Source organism: Schistocerca gregaria, chromosome 5 (genome assembly GCF_023897955.1).
Source record: "Schistocerca gregaria isolate iqSchGreg1 chromosome 5, iqSchGreg1.2, whole genome shotgun sequence".
In the NCBI taxonomy this organism is placed as follows: Eukaryota; Metazoa; Arthropoda; class Insecta; order Orthoptera; family Acrididae; genus Schistocerca; species Schistocerca gregaria.
This window is the reverse complement of record NC_064924.1, coordinates 418,919,531-418,940,937: the sequence shown is the minus strand read 5'-3', so window position 1 is coordinate 418,940,937 and position 21,407 is coordinate 418,919,531. Positions and strand designations below refer to the sequence as shown.

General features: G+C 40.7%; 1 protein-coding gene across 1 annotated transcript in view; it reads right to left on the bottom strand.

Annotated features, from left to right (window-relative positions):
• Positions 1-21,407, bottom strand: part of LOC126272901 (cytochrome P450 4C1-like) — a 270,136-nt gene that overhangs the window by 43,496 nt on the left and 205,233 nt on the right. Inside the window, exons 6-7 of the mRNA XM_049976165.1 lie at positions 7,293-7,443; positions 959-1,197 (exon numbers count right to left, since the gene is read on the bottom strand). Of these exons, the coding sequence (XP_049832122.1) occupies positions 959-1,197; positions 7,293-7,443 (390 nt within the window). The remainder of the gene's footprint in view (positions 1-958; positions 1,198-7,292; positions 7,444-21,407) is intronic.

Here is a 21,407-nt window from a genome sequence, read left to right as displayed (position 1 = left end):
GAATATCTCCAGCGGATATGCACTTGGTGCAGGGAGTGGCAACTGACCCTTAAAATAGACAAATGTAAAGTATTGTGAATACATAGAAAGAAGGATCCTTTATTGTATAATTTTATGATAGAGGAACAAACACTGGTAGCAGTTACTTCTGTAAAATATCTGGGAGTATGCGTGCGGTAAGACGGGTACCAGGTTGAGATTCATTGGGAGAGTCCTTAGAAAATGTAGTCCCTCAACAAAGGACGTGGCTTAAAAACGCTCGTTCGACCTATGCTTGAGTATTGCTCATCAGTGTGGGATCCGTGCCAGGTCGGGTTGACGGAGGAGATAGAGAAGACAAGAAAGAGCGGCACGATTCGTCACAAAGTTATTTGGAAAGCATGATAGCGTTACGGAGATGTTTAGCAAACTGCAGTGGCAGACTCTGCTAGAGAGGCGCTCTGCATCGCGGTGTAGTTTGCTGTCCAGTTTTCGAGAGGGTGCGTTTTTGGATGAGGTATCGAATATATTGCTTCCCCCTACTTATACCTCCCAAAGAAGTCACGAGTGTAAAATTAGAGAGATTCCAGCGCGCACGAAGCCTTTCCGGCAGTCGTTCTTTCCGCGAACCATACGCAACTGGAACAGGAAAGGGAGGTAATGACAGTGGCACGTTAAGTGCCCTCCGCCACACACCGTTGGGTGGCTTGCGGAGTATAAATGTAGATGTAGATCATTGTTTTTTTGTCGTACGACTGTTTTTCCAACTATGCAGAACTGAATTTTAATATCGCACATTTTTGTTGTTTTACTACCTCATAGAACGCGATTAACAATATGACATTGCATGAATGAATACACGTTTGAAGGTTTGATGCTACATGAAAATTCGTGTTCTGATCATAGCGTTTCGGCTCAACAGTGTATGTGAAGTCGGTCTTTTAACTATAGTGGTATTATTGGATGAAAGAAAGATCACCTGTCTGGTCGGAAGGCGTGCGGGTCGTCCCAGACGGCGGGGTCCCTGTGCAGGAACAGCGCGCAGACGACAGCGGAGCTGCCCGCGGGCAGCACCAGCGGGCCATGGTCGTCGGTGGCCGGCAGCTGCACATCTGCGGTCAGCTCGCGCGACAGCAGCGGACTGGGCGGGAACAACCGCAGCGTCTCGCGCACCACGCGCTCCTGCAGCGCCTCATCCCACGCCGCCTCCTCCTGGATCTGGTAGCAGTGCACAGAATTAATGCAGGGGTCCCTCAGGGCAGCGTAGTAGGACCAATACTGTTCCTGACATGTAGGGTGTGGACAAAAATATTACGTAGGGATTCACCAAAAATACAAAACATTACCAAGCCTAATACGGCGCAGGAAAACCGGTAGCACTTAAATCAGCATCCAGGTGCCTCAGATTCTATACATGTAGGTCCTGTATGGTTTGCAAAGGAATCTTATGCCAGTCTTCCTCCGAAATAGCAGCAAATTCAGGTGACGATGACAGAGGTGATGCACAACGACCATGCACCCTTCTCTCCAAAGCTGACCACAAACGATTGAGATCTGCTCCCAGAGAAGAAGCGAAAATTTGCCTACGTGCTCACAAACCTCTCATGGAGGATCGACATGCGTCGGCAGGGATTCTGTCGTCTGGGAACACATCACCACCATTGGAGAACAAACAGCGTACCATGGGATTGGCCTGGTGAACCAAAACGGTCACAGAATCCTTAGCAGAAACGCGACCTTGGTGGGTAACGGTGGGGCTCGTGGAATACTACGATATGGCTGTCAAAATCATCACCAAACCGCCGCCATGTTTCACTCTTGCGAGACGCAAAGTCGGCCAGATATTGGAGACAATGTGAAACAGGACTCATCCGACTAAATTACTCTCTTCCATTACTTCTTACTCCAGGTTTGAAGACTTCTGCACTTGTGAGTTAGTGGATGATGTTTTCTTCCGCTTTACCAATATATGCCACAAACCTTCGATGTAGTGCCCTTGAAACATTAAACACTTCGGCTATCTTAGTTATGGAAGCAACCTCCATACGAGTGCCAACGATTTGCTCATGTTCAAATCACTTACCTCCGACACAATGCACTCACAACTATACAGAACAACGTTCTGAGCACGACTCCTCCTTGAAACAGTACTGAGGAAACTTATACGAGTTGTCCACCATCAAATGCAACAGCACAACCTCTAGGCTTCGCTAGCATATGCATTTACGTTGAAGCATACATTTCTCGCGCTGTTTCCCTATTTTTGTACAACTTCCCAATAGCGTTGTTATTCATGGGAAAAATCTCTTTGCAAATTACAGCAGTATTATAGTCACTGTGTGAACAAATGAATTCCTTGTGGAAGGATCTAATGAAACCTTCACGTTTATAGTCGGTCATCAAGCAATAAAAGGACACTAAAAGAAAAGTTTCAGAATTTTCTGTTTGAAGAGAGAAAATGACGCTGTTAAATGAAATGTATATGGCATCTCTATAGGTTCTACAACAAATGGAAAATTTCTAGGGTTGAATGTCGATTCTCAGTTGAAGTTATCTGGATACACGAAGATACTTGCAAACAATATCATCAACATGTTACTCTGTCAAAGTCCTATCAACAGCGTGTATCAACCAGCATCATTAGCTACATACTATTCGTATGCACACTCAGTTCTTAGCTATGGAATTCTTTTCTGGAGAACAAATGCATAAACTGGAGTACAGTTTTCAGAGTGGACGAAAGGGCTGTAACAATAATAACCAAAAATACAATCGAACTCACTATAAAGTTACATAAAAATGCTGAAAATTTCAACTACACCATGCGAGTATATTTACCAAGTAAACATAAAAAATAAATTACTGTACAAACAGCTGTGTCTATGTCCCTGCAACAAGATTTAGACTGAATTCACATTTACCAAGATAGAATAAACATAAAACTCAAGACAGCACTGTCTACAAAGACATAAAACTGTTCGGTAAATTGCCTAAGGAGATTAATGAGATTAGTAAACGAAACGTGTTTAAAAATGGTATTAAAAACCACCTATTAAGCAATACATTCTATGCAGTGAAGGATTACCTAGATAAGATGGAGTACAGGTTTGGTAAAAAAATATAACACAAAAAAATAATAATAATGAGAAACAAGCTGCAACGTAGTAGTGAATTGAACAGTGATCCGAGTATAGAATAAATTTACGTTACTTCATGTCTATGGTCACAAATTTTTTATCATGAGCCATTATGGCTCCAGTATATTCGGACATGTTTTCATAAAACAGATCTGAAGATGGTCATTATAGACCGAAACCGGTAGTCTGATGACAAAAAAATACCACAGACGTAGTGTAAAGGGAATTTATAATTATGAAACATTTGTTATATAGCAAAAAATTTCCACACTATTATTTCCTTCTTTATTTTTTTCTGGAATAACGTATTTCAAGAACTTTGCAATGAATAGTAATACCTGAGGTTGACATCTGAAACATAACAGATTTCGCTGACTCAGCTTTTTAGGGTAATAAATGGGAAGTTGGGGCACATAAAAAGGAAATCAACATTGTCTCTATGTTGCTGACGTCAGCTGATACTGTGTGCGCCGGCCGTTGTGACCGAGATCAGTAATGCTGGTGTTGGAACAGAAGCAAGTTGCTCTGTATTGTTTACTCCACTAGCACTTGTGAACCTGAAGTTCCCACTGGTATTCAAGGTGAACATTAGAATGTTATCCGAGTTCAACAAGTTAGTTTTGATCAGGACATAAATATGATTTTATTTTTACTCGCAGTTCAGATAAACAAACGAGGAGGGACTAGTACAAAGAACAAAAGGCTATCACAGATAGTTTAAGTGAATAAGTGGCGTGCAGGGAGTAAGTACATCAGAATTAAAAGAACAAATCCAAAATTTGGAAGATAAATTTCAATCTGTTGGGAAATGTATTTTGGGTAAATTAAACGAGCTCACAAATAAGATGAGGGGAGAGCTACAATTTGAATACGATGGGATAACCATTACTGTTAAGAACAAACTTGATGTTGTAGGGTAAAGACAGTTTCAGTTAAGGGAAGCAACGGAAGATCAATGTAAGTCATTGCACAGAGATTTAAATGGTTTATGAGAGTAACAGGCGAAAGGTATGACAGAAATTTCAACTAGGTCACATGCTGTCAAAACTAAGAAAGGTTGGTTCAAATTAAGGAACAGGTAGCTAGTCCTGATACTATTTTACTCAGCCTTGACGAAGCCTTAAAACTGAATGACAAAACGGAAATTTCAGGGAACAGGGAAGGGGTGCCAAAAGATTTTACCAATATTAATGAACGTGGGCTGCTGTAGTGCAGAGGTCTGTTAGTGTTAAGTGGAGTTCAGTGCTAGCTGGTGCTGGTGATTCTGAACCAGTTAGATCACTTCTATGCATTAAAGATGTACAGAATGAAAGTAATAGGAGGAGAGAGCAATTAGGCCTTGATACAGAACAGAGAGTTTCGAAGACATAAAAACAACTTTTTGACAGTCTCAAGGAATAACTGCTATGTCTGAAAACAGGTGTCCAATGAAGACTATGACAGGCCAAGAAGATGAACCAAAACCAGAATATAATTATGAGAAGAAGCAGACTCGCCATACTAGGAAACAATTTAGTCAGGAAATGATGAATGGAGAAGAAATGCCCAGGTTTGATTACAACCATTTTCTATCAGTACATCAACCGTAGTCTTTCATAACATTTGTCGACATGCCTGGTTAGAAGAGTTTTATTTTGCTCTTCCTCCCACTTGGCCTATTGGTCACAAAATTTAACATCTTTGTGGATATTTAAAGAGTGATCCTGCTATATCCATGAACATTGGCTAGAAATTGAGATTTGTGTGTAGAATTTGATACTTATTCGTGTGTGTATTGGTCTGAAGGAATTCCAGGCCATGTCAAACACGGAGTACTCATGATGCAAAACTTTAGTCATTCTCATTTTATGAACCCAACATGTTTATTTCAAAATATGCTTTTTAAAAATCAATTTCTATATAAAAAATATAATCCCACTCAGTTGATTCAAATTTGTTTACTGAAGTTCTCTCATGACTGCAGCTAATTACTCTTGCCAGACATCGCAATAATGATCTAAAGGCATTTAAGAGTTTAGTGCAACAGCATGAGAATGATATTGGGAAGTTATCCAACTGGGGGAGAGAAACAAATCTATTTCAATATCCAGAGCCCAAACCGCAGCAGAATCATAATTATGAACTTGAACCTATTGATTCTCACAGAAATAGGTATGAAAATTGCAGTTGGAGGCAGTGGGGAATTTTCTGACCGAGGCCATAACGATAATGTTAGAAGAGGAAGAGGTTACTGGAACCAGAGGAAGTTTGCTCACAATCATGGTAGTCACAAGAATGATAATGATACTATAGCTGTAGAAGTGTTAAATAATGGATGTGATCAGTTAAATATGCTAAGTTTTGAAGATGTGACGGAAGTATTGCCAAATGAGAAACAAGAAACTATGAAATAAGTGGAAAATCATTGGAAAAAGTGTAGAGGTGTAAACGTAAGGAGTGTGAGTTAAACATCAAGGACACAAGTTTTCAGCGAATTCTTTTGTTGTCAAAAACTGGTAACGAAAGCAATAATGAAACTGAACTTTGTGTCTGTACACCGAACAATGTTGAACTTGAGTTAGAGGAAATTGAATTTGATGAACAGAAAATCTGTGATTAAATTGTTATGAACCTACAGCGAGTTGAAAGAATTCAAACAGCTGTCTAAAGTTTCTCAGCATATCTGAGTTGTCACCTGTTCCAGAGTTTCTTAGAAGTGAGAATAATCCTCAAGCAGTTCTACTCGTGAAATTTGAAAAGGGTATATGCTCTTTGCAAGAAATAGAAAATAAGGTTCTTTGTGTTTAGGAGGCAGATGAAATAGTTACGGAAGGCTTAGTAAGTGTCCAGAATGAGATTTTCACTTTGCAGCGGAGTGTGCGCTGATATAAAACTTCCTGGCAGATTAAAACTGTGTGCTGGACCGAGACGCGAACTCGGGAGTTCGAGTCTCGGTCCGGCAGACAGTTGTAATCTGCCAGGAAGATTCACTTAGTAAGTGTGTTACGATGTTTCTTCAGTATTTTCAGAACATGTGACTACTATTAAATGTTTTTCTTATCAGTTTAAAGTCAAGGAGCATATAAAATACTTTGGTAAGCCTTGTGTAATACCATCAATTTACAAAGACGGAATGGAAGCAGAAACTTAGATGATATTACAAAAGGCTGTCATAAAATTGGCTGTTAGTTCATATAATAACCCAGTATTGGTGGTATCAAACAAAGGTGACTCATGTTTGCACTGGACTCTGAACACATTAATACTACTTTATTTTTAAGTCATCAGTCTTCTGACTAATTTGATGCGGCCTGCCACGAATTACTTTCTTGTGTCAACTTCTTAATGTCAAAGTAGAACTTGCAACCTATGTCCTCGATTATTTGGTGGATGTATTCCAATCTTTGTCTTGATCTATAGTGTTTACTGTCTACAACTCTCTCCAGTACCATGAAAGATTTTTCCTGAGATCTTAACAGATGTCTTACCATCATGTCCCTCCTTCTTGCCAGTGTTTTCCATATATTCCTTTACTCGCTGATTCTGTGGAGAACCTTATCGTTCCTTGCCTTATCAGTCTATCTAATTTTCAACATCCTTCCGTATCACTACATCTTAGACACTTCGATCTTCTTCCATTCCGGTTTTCCCATAGCCCATGTTTCACTACAATACTTTGATCCAAACGTGTATTCTAAGAATATTCTTGCTCAGATTAAAGCTATGCTTGATACTAGTTCATTTCTCTTGATCAGGAATGTGATTTTTACCAGTGTTACTCTACTTTTATGTCCTGCTTGCTCCGTCTGTCATGAATTATTTTACTGCCTGTGTAACACAACACCTTAACTTCGTCTACTTGGTGATCACCAGTCTTGATGTTAAGTTTCTCATTTCTACCACTTCTCATTATTTTTGTCTGTCTTCGATTTACTGTACTTAGTAGGCAGTTCATTTCATTGAACAGATCCTGCAATTTCTTAACTACCACTTGCTAATATTTAATACTAACGTACACCAAACTGGTAGACCTTTAATGTTATACAGAACTTTACAAAAACGTCTGTCACCCATTAACGTGAAAGAAAGTTACTGGCAGATTGAATGACACACAGTAACAATGAAAAAAGCGTATAATTTGGCACTAGTACCGTGACGAACACTGCCTTAAAGTTGTATTGCTGTTGCCTGGCTAACCTCTGGGTGGAGGGCGAGTAGCTGGAGCGCGAAGCAGATGGCGGTGGCCGTGGTGTCCTGGCCGGCCAGCAGCAGCGTGGCGATCTCCTCCCGCAGCAGGCGCCGGTCTTGCGTCAGCTCCAGCAGCGCCTCCAGCGCAGAGCCCGGCAACCTGCGCAGTGCACCAATGGCCGTCGTGCTACAAAAACGCTGAAGCGAGTCGGCTCCAATACGGAGGCACACTAGCAATTCGAAATATAGACAAAAGTCAAGCGGGAGTAATCCGAACTATTATATAAAGACAAATCGTGTTTTAACACTGTATACCAAAAACCTCGAGAAGTATTTGAGTGATTCACTTGAAATTTTTGCACGATGCACTAATAAACTTAAGTCATATTTTTCTTACATATATAATAGAGAAGGGTTATTAGCAAAATCTCTCAAATGCGTGATTGACCACCAGGATGTTACAAAAAGGTACGGCCAAACTTTCAGGAAACATTCCTCACACACAAAGAAAGAAAATATGTTATGTGGTCATGTGTCTGGAAACGCATACTTTCCATGTTAGAGCTCATTTTATTACTTCTCTTCAAATCACATTAATCATGGAATGGAAACACACAGCAACAGAACGTGCCAGCGTGACTTCAAACACTTTGTTACAGGAAATGTTCAAAAAGTCCTCCGTTAGCGAGAATACATGCATCCACCCTCCGTCGCATGGAATCCCTGATGCGCTGATGCAGCCCTGGAGAATGGCATATTGTATTACAGCCGTCCACAATACGAGGACGAAGAGTCTCTACATTTGGTACCGGGGTTGCGTAGACAAGAGCTTTCAAATGCCCCCCATAAATGAAATTCAAGAGGGTTGAGGTCAGGACAGCGTGGAGGCAATGGAATTGGTCCGCCTCTACCAATCCATCGGTCACCGAATCTGTTGTTAAGAAGCGTACGAATACTTCGACTGAAATGTGCAGGAGCTCCATCGTGCATGAACCACATGTTTAAAGGCACATCTTCTAGCAGCACAGGTAGAGTATCCCGTATGAAATCATGATAACGTGCTCCATTGAGCGTAGGTGGAAGAACATGGGTCCCAATGGAGACATCACCAACAATGCCTGCCCAAACGTTCACAGAAAATCTGTGTTGATGACGTGATTGCACAATTGCATGCGGATTCTCGTCAGCCCACACATGTTGATTGTGAAAATTTACAATTTGATCACGTTGGAATGAAGCCTCATCCGTAAAGAGAACATCTGCATTGAAATGAGGATTGACACATTGTTGGATGAACCATTCGCAGAAGTGTACCCGTGGAGGCCAATCAGCTGCTGATAGTGCCTGCACACGCTGTACATGGTACGGAAACAACTGGTTCTCCTGTAGCACTCTCCATACAGTGACGTGGTCAACGTTACCTTGTACGGCAGCAACTTCTCTGACGCTGACATTAGGGTTATCGTCAACTGCACGAAGAGTTGCCTCGTCCATTGCAGGTGTCCTCGTCGTTCTAGGTCCTCCCCAGTCGCGAGTCATATGCTGGAATGTTGCGTGCTCCCTAAGACGCCGATCAATTTCTTCGAACGTCTTCCTGTCGGGACATCTTCGTTCTGGAAATCTGTCTCGATACAAACGTACCGCGCCACGGCTATTGCCCTGTGCTAATCCATACATCAAATGGGCATCTGCCAACTCCGTGTTTGTAAACATTGGACTGACTGCAAAACCACGTTCGTGATGAACACTCACCTGTTGATACTACGTACTGATGTGCTTGATGCTAGTATTGTAGAGCAATGAGTCGCATGTCAACACAAGCACCGAAGTCAACATTACCTTCCTTCAATTGGGCCAACTGGCGGTGAATCGAGGAAGTACAGTACATACTGACGAAACTAAAATGAGCTCTAACATGGAAATTAAGCGTTTCTGGACACATGTTCACATAACATATTTTCTTTCTTTGTGTGTGAGGAATGTTTCCTGAAAGTTTGGCCGTACCTTTTTGTAACACCCTGTATATTATTGAACGGGTGTTAATAGTAACCTTCCGAATGTTCTTCACCAGTTTACATCAAATTTTTACACTGTACTCTACTAACCTTTCAGAAAGAAATAGGTTATATATTTTAATACATACAACGCAAGAATATATATCAAAGGGATATGTTGTTAGCAAATATGCTGAAAGCTTGTTAAGCGATTTGCTTCAAATATTTAGACGAGAAGCAAGAAATATTCAGATGACTATAGACACACATTTTTTAACGCCATTGTACATGGTTCCTGTTTAAATCGATTGTGAGGAAGAAAATGTTATGCTGTACTGTGAAAACGTGCAATTTCGTTTTCTTTCTTGCAACTGGATTTAACTGTGATAGCTGGACATGCAAAATACTATATAAATTGTTTCACCCATACTCAATCTTCTCTTCCTAGGCAATTTTAAGCAAAAACTGCGTAAATAACAGAGAGCTGCTTTGATTTCTTCCTTGCTGTCGGTTCTACAGGAAACAGGAAAGTTGTATTTATCGGCTTATGAATAGAATACTCGTAAGGAATCTGAATCGTTCGAAATCTTGTAATCGTACCCACTGGCAGATTAAAACATGGTGAAATACTGTCTTTTAAGCTACTATCCTCACTAAACAGTGAGGTAAAATGATCCTATGGCACTGAGGGCCGGGAGTTCCCACGTTTGTCCGCCGGTCTTTTCAACTGAAGCCACATTGGGCTACTTATGTCCCGATGTTGATGATACGTTGATGAGAACTAGGCCACACTGAATCCTAGGCGGAGAAAATCTATAACCCGGCTGGAAATCAAACCTGGTCCCTCAGCATAGCAGGGAGACGTGGTTACAACTCAGCTAAGTGGCGGACCACTGTCCTCAAAGATCCACCAGCCGTCGTCTCTCATACCCCATGTACCGATCAACCCCGCTGATTTACCCATCCATCTTAATCGACATCAATTCATAATCGCCCTTTCATTTCCAATACCAGCGAACAAGGTCCAAAGTCAGAGTGAGGGGACAAGAGGAGATGGATTTAGGTGGGAGGGGAGGAAACGGGTAGGGAAAGGGTAGAGGAGGTGATGCCCAGGGAAAGGGATGAGAAAGGAGTTTAGGATGCGTATCCAATTCCTGTACATACACTGAAGGGCCAAAGAAACCGGTACACCTGCTTAATATCATGCAAGACCCCGGTGAGCACGCAGAAGTGTCGCAACACTACTTGGCATGGACTTGGCTAATGTCTGATTAGGGAACTGACACCAAGAATCCTGCAGGGCTGTCCATAAACCTGTAAGAGTACGAAGGGTTGGTGATCTCTTCTGAACAGCACGCTGCAACGGATCCCACATGTGCTTAATAATGGTCATGTCTGGAGAGTTTGGTAGCCACCGGAAGTGTTTAAACTCGGAAGAGTGGTCCTGGAGACACTCTGTAGCAATTCTGGATCTGTGCGGTATAGCATTGTTCTGCTGGAATTGCTCAAATCAGTCGGAATGCACAATGGACATGAATGGATGCAGGTGATCAGACAGGGCGCTTACGTATGTGTCACCTGTCAGAGTCTGTCTAGACGTATCAGGCCTCCCATATGGCTCCAGGTGCACATATCATTCCAACTGCACACGCGCCACACCATTATAGAGCCTCCACCGCTTGAACAGTCCGCTGCTGGCATGCAGGGTCCATAGAGTCATGAGTTTGTGCAGTTACCCATACACGTCCATCTGCTCAGAACAATTTGAAATGAGACTCGTCCGACCAGGCAACATGTTTCCAGTCATCAACAGTCCAATGTACGTGTTGGCGGCCACAGGTGAGGCGTAAAACTTTATGTCGTGCAGTCATCAAGGATACACGAGGGGCCTTCGGCTCCGAAAGCCCATGTCAATGATGTTTCGTTGAATTTTCGCATGCTAATACTTGTTGATGGCCCAGCATTGAAATCTGCAACACGCTGAAAGATCCTGTTCGGTCGTCGTTGGCCCCATTCTTGCAGTTTCTTTTTGCGGATGCAGCTACGTCGGAGATCTGATGTTTTACCGGAGTCCTGACATTGATGGTACACTCGTGAAATGCTCGTACGGGAAAATCCCCACTTCATCGCTGCCTCGGAGATGCTGTGTCCCATCGCTTCTGCACCGACTATAAAATCACGTTCAGAGTCACTTAAACCTTAAAAACCTGCCATTCCAGCAGCAGTAACCGTTCTAATAACTGCGCCAGACACTCGTTGTCTTCTATGGGCGTTACCCTCCGCAGTGCCATATTCTACCTGTTTACATATGTCGGTATTTGAATAAGCATACCCGTACCAGTTGCTTCACTAGTAAAAGTTGAAAAGCAAGAAAGGCAGGTTCTTGTGAAGAAAGGTATCAGGAAGGGTGTAGCTCGTCACCACTCTTACTACGATGAAGGCAGTACAAGAAAACTCCGTAACAAGAAGAAAAATTTGCAGACGATAAGAATCACAGATAACGTAGTCGTTTTGGCATAAAGAAACGCTTAGAAGTTCTGTTGAAAGAAGACAGTATAACACATGTTACAAAATTTTGTTTAGCAAAAAACAATTGACGTAATGACTTATACAGAAAGTACACGACAGCTTTTTACATCGTACAACAGTGATGTGGGAGAAGCTGTGACAAACAGCTTGATATAGGACACTAGCCGGGACACAACCTCTAATCGACCTACAAAAGCCACCAGTGCTACAGCACATGCACTTTTTGCGATATTTTCTACATCCCCTCGCTCTCTGACGCCTCCGGCTTAGTCAGCTATTTCATTAACGTTGTTAATTAAAACCCTGGGAGTAATAAAAGAAAAGAGAGTTTTGTACCTGTTATGTGTAAAGTATTTTACAGTTACAATTAGATCAAAACATAAACCACACGAGCACAGTAGTTCCGTAGTGAGAAAGAGAGACAAAGAAAAATATCTAATTTTTAATTTTAAGCTGGTAGAATTCAGAACATTTTGAAGTAAAATCCACACAGGTGTCAGTTTTACTTTTGCAACTGCAAGAACGATGAGTCTTTGAGAATCAAGGAGTGATTTTACCCAAAATCTCGCGCAGTGCGCAGGCTCTATAGCTTACGTAACTGTTATGGGTCAATTTGAAGGTCTTTCCCGGTTTGATGGAACCCAAGATACCCACATGATATTCGTCTCGTCTTCAGGTACACTACTGTGGTACGTCATAAATAGTTATCGTTTACACCCTGCAAATGTGAATTGAAAGCAACTGACAAAGATGTGTTCCTTAAGAAATAATCTTGATATCAGCTTATCTTTATAAAGTGATCCAGAGAAATCACAAAAAAATAAATCTTGAAAATTATACAGGGGTTTGAATCTTTATTCTTCCCGATATGGAAGTGATACAGTTGTGTAGGATGCTGAGAAGCTTAACATCAAAACTGTAGACGAAATGAGAGCATTCTGCTAAATAATAAGCAAGATTACACGTCAGGGAAGGCAACAGAATAGGGTTCGTATATATGCAAGATAATGCTCGACCTTATGCAACACAGGAGACTGCTCGCTCTCTCTATTTGAATCGCATCGAGCATGTGTGGGGTGCACTAGGGAGACGGGTTGCATCGCGTCAGCATCCTCCAACCACTCTCCAAGTCTTCTGAGCAGCTATGCAAGAAAAACGTCAACATGAGATTGATGACATCATTCACAGCGTGTCCCCCCGTTGTCAGGCCTGTATTGACGCCAGAGGTGGTCGCACCCCATATTGAGCACATTAGCTGGTTCTCAGAATGTGAGTGCAAAACCGTTAAGTTGGAATAAAACGAAGAACACTTTTGTCGACCGTTATGCATGTTACGGTTGATTACTTTCTGTATCCTTTACATTGTTTCTACTTTACTATTACCTGTTTATACTGTTTTGTGACAAAATAAACGGCACCTTGCAAAATTTCCGTTTGTTGCTTTAATTTTGGACTCCGGTGTACATGTATATATTTCAGTACAGTTTGTTTAGTCTCACGCTTTATTCACTTACTGTACATTAGGCGGTAAATGAAAAGTGTTTAATTCGAGTTCCATGACGAAAATCGGTTTATAGTAACATTCAAGGAATCCTAATTGTTTACTCCCTTTTTGAAAAGAGACTAAGATCCTCTATTTCCAAAATTATGAATTTTGTCCGCTGGTCCGCTGGGATATCTTCAAGAAAAACTGGATGTGCGGTGTCCCCGGAGCAAATTCGCCCAGCGGATTAACAGTGTGTGATGGACTTGATGACCAGCCTGGATGTGGTTTTGAGATGGTTTTACACATGTGACGAGGTAAACACAATGCTACTATCCACGTCGCGCCTCCATACAAGACACAGAAACACTCGGAAAATTTTCTCACACTTGAAAATGAAAGCTACACGCAGGCAGATAGAAGGAAGTAGTGACGTCAGGAATTCTATCCAACGACACACTTCCACTAACGCTGTCAAGTCTGAAATAACATATCGACCCTGTGGAGACACCGGAAAAGGCTAGAAAGAGGTATAACAGTAATCCACTGAAGTCAATATTACATTACATAGGAGTCACTGTGACATCAGAACATTATTAACTGCTGAGCGTAACTACATAAAACGTTAAATAAAACCAACGATTATATGGCTGTATAATATTACGCACTGAAAAGAAAAATTCTAGGCTGTCTCATGTGATCATCACACTTTAATACGACAAAATTGCTTTAAATCCAAATGGGGTTCTATTACAGATAGAAACCACATTACAGGCACTTTTAATGCCTAATTCTGCCAATAATGAATAACTTATGTTTAATCAATGTCTGTCAAAGAGCTGCTAAGCCCGATTTTAATACAACAGTATACAAAATTATGGAGTTTTGAACTGTATCAATTCCGTTAAAACAATTTTTCTCGGAGATATGATGGGATTAGTAAAATTGCTCATCAGTGATGAAATCAAGTCTTCAAAAACTTTCAAGGATGCTATGTATAACGTATAAACAGAGCAAACAGTCTCACTAATAAATAGTTTGTATTTCAAAATGGACAGAAAACGAAACATGTCAAAATTATCGTGACAAGTGATACACAGAAATAAACTTTAACTATTTCAGTGGTTTCCTTTGTGCTACTGACACTATTATCTATATCATAAGTTTCTGCAGTAGTGCCAGGATTTAACTGGGGCAGTACTCCTGGATTCTCCTTTGTAAAGGAACAACTCAATTTCTATTTCTAAAATTTTTGCTTGATATTGTCACATTTAGTCACTTAAATCCTCTCTCTAAGTGAAATACTCTGTTGGTGTTACCTTCTCCAGTCGTTACTAAAAGTATATTTTCTACTTTACCTGACATACGTAATTTATCCCTTCGTAATAATTTTTGCTTCAATATGCTAACATTCAACGTCTTTTATTGTAATCATGCAATGATACAGAGAATTAGACTCAGTTTTAGTTCTTTAGATATTGTAAGTGCTGGTCTGGAACAAGTAAATAAATACAAATAATACTGTGTTTCAGTTTTAAAATCCAGTTTTGCTAGTGTGAGCATTTTAGATTTATCTACTTCTGTTTTATGTGTTATACTTCTGTTTTTATTCCAGCTTCTAGTAACATGAACTTCAACTGTTATACTTCTGCATTTATTCCAGCTTCTAGTAATATGTACTTCAATTTTAGATCTATATTTTCTTTTAATAATTGAATTATTGGCAGTTTTTTGACAAACGATTCACAGTAAATTACAGTACCTTTCTAATAATTTTACAATATATGAAGTTATCAAAGAATACCATTTACTTTACTTAAATCACCCCACTTGCTCTCTTTATTTAAACAGGTAGTCATGTTCTTTTACATACATGGGGTAATATTGTACTTTCTGCGCTATGGCAATAAATCAGCCCTTTTTAATGTTATTGATAATTTTTGTTACGTTATTACAATCTTTGCAGTCCCTGGTAATTTTTCTCCTCTGGTCATCTTACATCTTTGTATTATATAGTTATGCGTATTTCAACACATGCACAACTTTCTCTTTACACTTTCTCATGAGATTGAGCCATTAATTCTACATAAGATTATATACTTCATCTGGTAACTTAATATTTAAAGCTGTCCTGCACATATTATGGCCATTATATTTTTTCCGTTTCACTTTTCCCACGATCTGTGGTTCATGTCCTGTAGTTGTCTATTTCAACGCCAACTTATTTCTGTACTGGAGCCTACAGTTTTAAACCAGTAGTTTCTTTGCCCAAAGAAGGATACGTTCGCCAGTGCCCATCTTGGATCATCATTTTGTCTCTCTTGTGTGATTACTGCTTAATAGCAGAATTCTTGCACTCCACGAAAGGATATTTAAAATTTGGTATATTTACTGAATATTTTTCCCATTACAGCATTACAAAGCAACAATAGGAAATTTTCCTGCACACAAACGCACTAATAATAATGGAGAAAGGCTTGTCAACTACTGAAGACAACTCGAATTAAGGGTAAGTCAATCTTCTTCAGAAAATTACTAGGAAGCAAGAGGACCTGATCTCCTAATACACATTTAGGATCATATCATCTGAATCAAGTGGCAAAAGTGGCAGTAACCAAAAAAAAAAAAAAAATCGTAATCTCGAACATACGAGTCAGAAGAGGAGTGAGTAATGATTCGGGTTATTTGTTTAAGAGAAACCAAAACCAAATTTCGATCTAAGAAATCAACCCCAAAATTAAAAAAGTCCACACAATTGATACAAAATTCTGTCAGACAGTAGAAACGAAGTCGTTATAAAGCTTCACACAGGAGAAAATGGGCAGTAGGATAAGATCAGAGACACAATGATAGAAACGGGGAGAGAATTAGAACAACCACGAAGAAGAAGGAAACATAAATGGTGAAACGAGATACCTGACGAAAAAATAAAGCATAAACTAACAGCTTGGTTAAAATGGAACTTCTCCAAAAAGGGGAAAAAACAGGAACACATTTATGGAGATCAGAAAACAGAAATCAAACGTTTTGTGAACAGATAAACAGAAGTATGACAAGAAACGATTGGAGGAAATTGATACAAATTTCAGACAGAACAACGCTAAAGGCTTGTTCAAAGTTTTCGAAGAAGTAATTACGCAGTAGGAACCGGTGAGCCTTCACTTCAAAGAGTCAACAGGCAAACTGATTGTCAACAAGAATGAAAAATGGTGCAGATAGCAGTCCCCTAGAACCTAGAACTACTTTAACCTAATTAACCAAGGACATCACACACATCCATGCCCGAGGCAGGATTCGAACCTGCGACCGTATCGGTCGCGCAGTTCCAGACTGAAGCGCCTAGAATCGCTCGGCCACTCCGGCAGGCCAACAAGACAGACAACTGTGAGTTACTAGAAACATGCCCTGAAAATATTCTAACCTGCAAGGAACCAACACAGCGACTAATTTTCAGACGGCCCAAAAGTAAAACCACTCATCAGGACAACAATCAATGCATCAAATTGAACTGTACAGTGGCCAGATGAAAAACAAGAGAGCACCAGGTGAAGACGGGATAATAGCTGAGCTGTTTGGACTGGGAGGTAACCGGGCAGCTGAAACCATTAATGAGGGTATTATAGGCTGCTGGGATAAAGGAAGTTTACTGGACGATAAGAAACAAGCCACACTCTATCCGCTACATGAGAAGGGAGAGAGGACAGCTACCAATAATTACCGAGGCATTTCTGTACTTCCAGTCAGCTACAGAATTATATCCGAAGCTCTACTGAATGAGATGGAAGACAAACCAGAACACACAATTGGCGAGTACCAAGCGTTAAGAAAAATAGATCGACCCAGAGCAAATCTTTAACCTGAAAACAATTCTCAGGATCAGAACAACGTAGGACCTTAATACTGTCGTTACATTCACTGATTTAAAGAAAAGTCAACGATTTGTAGTCAGACAGACAGTATTTCTAACACTGGAAGAAGCAGGTGTCGATAAAACCACCAGACAATTAGTCGAACAGACACACACAGACACAAGGGCAAAACTTAACTTCCTAGGAGAACTTTTGAAACCTGACTTCTGAAATCTTCAGAACTAACACAAGTGTTTGGTGGAACTATGGGATGTCACCTATTCTCTTCAACGTAGTCTAAGACAAGGTTATGAGAGATTTGGATAGAGAGCCATCACAGAAAAACATTGAAGGAGTCCATCCAGAAAAAGGAAGAAGAAGATCTGAGGTGAAAGTCTCGCTTTTGCCGATGACATTAGAAAAATTTCTAAGGACAAAAATGATGAATAGATAATGATACAAACACTTCACAAAACAGCAGTTAAGACCCAAATATGTTATGGGAAAACGAAATACACTGAACATAACCACGGAGAAAAATTCATAAAAACGCAACATGGAAATAAGTTTAGGTATTTGGGAGAGCGGATACAAACAACTGTATTAGATAACACTACAAGTAAAGAAAGTTCTAAGAATGGAATTAGGATAACAACTCCTCCAAAACTGATATAATAAAGTATCAGTATCATTCCACTCAAAAATTAAACACTACACAACAGTAATTATACAGCAAGAACTACACTGATCTGAGTGTCTAACACTGAATAAAACAGATGAGCGAGAAGAACTGGAAAAGAAAGGAAGGAAATGCTCAGAAAAAATTTAGACCACAAAAGAACAAAGAAGAAGAGAAATGCAGATCGATCCATGAACATAGAAGCAGTGAGAAATACAATAAGGCAGAGAAGATTAAATGGTTCTGAGCACTATGGGACTTAACTTCTAACATCATCAGTCCCCTAGAACTTAGAACTAGTTAAACCTAACTAGCCTAAGGACACCACACACATCCATGCCCGAAGCAGGATCCGAACCTGCGACCGTAGTGGTCGCGCGGTTCCAGACTGTAGCGCCTAGAACCGCTTGGCCACTCCGGCCGGCCAATTAAAGGTTTTACGGACGCATTTACAGTATACATGACAATGTGCTAAGCAAAAATCTGTTTTTTCATTTCTAAAATAAAAGAAAGCACTAAGGGATGACTGGAAAAGTCAAGACAGTGTTTGAAGAAACTTAAAGTTACAGAAGACAACATGAAGGGAAAAATTCAGGCTACTGATCAGTAATGTAAAATTTCCTATCCAACACCAGAAACCACCACCCAAGAAGGAGATGTCAGACTAACAGAGGCAGGCCATCAGACAACGCCTGAATAAGTTCTGGGAAAATGCGAAGAAAACGATAGTACTGTAGTCTTAGGCTCTAAGTGGTGTACAGTACATCAGCGCACCTGATTATGGCAACGTGTACGATTGCCGAAATATTGTGTCCTATGCACACTCATACCAGGCTATTCATCCGAGATTTATTTTGTCAATGTTCAGATCACTTGTTGGTTTCTGTGATAGGAAATTTGTACACTGTTAACAAATAAATAATTTGAAACAACCAATTAAATGTTGTGCTATATATGTTTGCGTGCCTTAAGATTATTCCTGAAGTCAGATTGCGTTGTAAAATTACTTTATGGGTCAGCATGCTTGGAGAAGAAGGAGCAGCTCTTCCTTTGTCAGTTCCAAGTTTCATTGACTACATTATTTGGCGGTGACACATTATGCGGAAGCCACTTTCGTTCAAACATGGTTCAAATGGCTCCAAGAACTCTAGGACTTAGCATATAAGGTCATCAGCCCCCTAGACTTAGAACTATGTAAAACTAACTAACCCAAGGAGATTACACACATCCATGCCCGAGGCAGGATTCGAACCAATTGCAACCATAGCAGCAGCGCGGTTCCGGACTGAAGCGCCTAGAACCTCTCGGTCACAGCGGCCGGCCCACTTTCGTTCTTAAGTTTTGGACACCAGTGTTGTGTGGCCTTCTAATACTACATTCTTTTTTCATTGTGCACAACCAAGCAGTGCGTTCTTATTTCCTTAGCGCTTTCCTCTTCTCTGACTACCAGTATACCAGTATCTACATCTACTACATCTACATACATACTCCGCAATCCACCATACGGTGCGTGGTGGAGGGTACCTCGTACCATAACTAGAATCTTCTCTCTCTGTTCCACTCCCAAACAGAACGAGGGAAAAATGACTGCCTATATGCCTCTGTACGAGCCCTAAACTCTCTTATCTTATCTTTGGGGTCTTTCCGCGAAATGTAAGTTGGCAGCAGGAAAATTGTACTGAAATCAGCCTCAAATGCTGGTTCTCTAAATTTCCTAAGTAGCGATTCACGAAAAGAACGCCTCCTTTCCTCTAGAGACTCCCACCCGAGTTCCTGAAGCATTTCCGTAACACTCGCGTGATGATCAAACCTATCAGTAAGAAATCTAGCAGCCCGCCTCTGAATTGCATCTATGTTCTCCCTCAATCCGACCTGATAGGGATCCCAAACGCCCGAGCAGTACTCAAGAATCTCGTCACTCCTTAAATGTATTTCTTATATTATGTTAACTGTTGGTGGAGGTGGGGAGGGGGGGGGGTGAGAAAGGAAAGGAAAGGGAAGGAGCTATAGATGTCAGCTGTATCGCGACTTCATGCTGAATCAGATAATATGTTAGGGACGGAGATTCGAACCAATGCGCCATCAGGAAACAGGCTTCATAGAAATTACGCGGACTATCTTCGTGCGCCTCCCGGCCGAGCCTCATTCCCACCTTCCGCCAACTATTCACGGTGCCTGTTCTCCATGCTCGCTGCTTTGAGATTCCCACAGGAGGTCGAACGTAATTGCGCGCCCACACTGAATGTGGTAGATTCATTGTCCATCGAGGCGCATGGGTTATATGGATGCGTGTTGTATGTTCTTTCAGACATTCGTGTAACTAATTCGTCTCGATGGGCAAAGAATCCGTCACCTTCAGTGCGGATACACCTTTACGTTCGATCTCTGTGGGAATCTCATAGCAGCGAGCATGGAGGACATGGTCAGGTGGGAATGTTGGGGCAGCCGGGAGGCGGAGATAGTTCATGCAAGAGTGATAAACGCTGTATTCGACCGGTGCAGTGATTATCGCAATTGCCTAGTGAACAGGAGATCCCGGATTCGAACACCAGTCAAGCACAGATGTTTCCTCATCGCTGCTGATTTCGTAAAAAGTCCCGATGCAGCTGACACCAATAGTTCCCTCGCTATCTCTTCTCCCCCCCCCCCCCCCCCCATCGACCTTCAACTTACATTTATATCCCAACTGCTGATTTCGTATTGAACCTGTTCTTTCGGACACAACCAGAACAACAGACAGTACGCCTTCATATAATCAACGTACTTCTGTTTACGATCTTCTGTATATGCAGAGTGGTGTCGGCTCGACTTATCAGCAGATTTATGTTTGTGAATTAGGTTTCCAGATTCATTCAATATCCATTGATTTTGTTAAATGGCAGTTTCATTTATGGCTTCATCAACATCTGTTAGGCATTTGTGGGTTTTCATTGATAAGATTAAATTCAGAATGATCTTTATAAGTCTGCTGTAGCCCATTCTGAATAGATGACCGTGAAACTGCAATCGCCGGTAGCTGACTTTATGTGCGATTCCGTGTGTAACTCGACACATCTCGTCTTCTTTTTCAATCAAACTACATTTCTTCATTTTGTTTATTATTTGTATATATTTGTGTTTGAATTTTAACATTAGCTTTGTTTGTCTGCAATTTGGCTGAACATTACAGAACGTGACTGCAAGTGGAAATGCAATTTAATAAAAACCCGTATGAATTTTGCCGTTTTCTATGTGTGAAGACCTGAGTTATTATCAACTTAAATATTTTTCCCATGCACATTCAAAAATAACTTTTACAATTAAGACTTCGTAATATAATGTTAATGCTCATATAAATTCATGCGTTATGGGCATTTCGTTGTTCAAAAATAGATTTTTCATTGTTGATAAAGGACAAGCAGTCAGCATGAGCAAACAATACCTTTCCATCCTACCTTTAGCGAATGGAAACTTCAGACCGGAAGTTTCGATAATTTAGGCTGGTAAGTTGCAACTAAACTGAATGAGATTTTCCAGAATGAGATTTTCACTTTGCAGCAGAGTATGCGCAGATATGAAACTTCCTGGCAGATTAAAACTGTGTGCCAGACC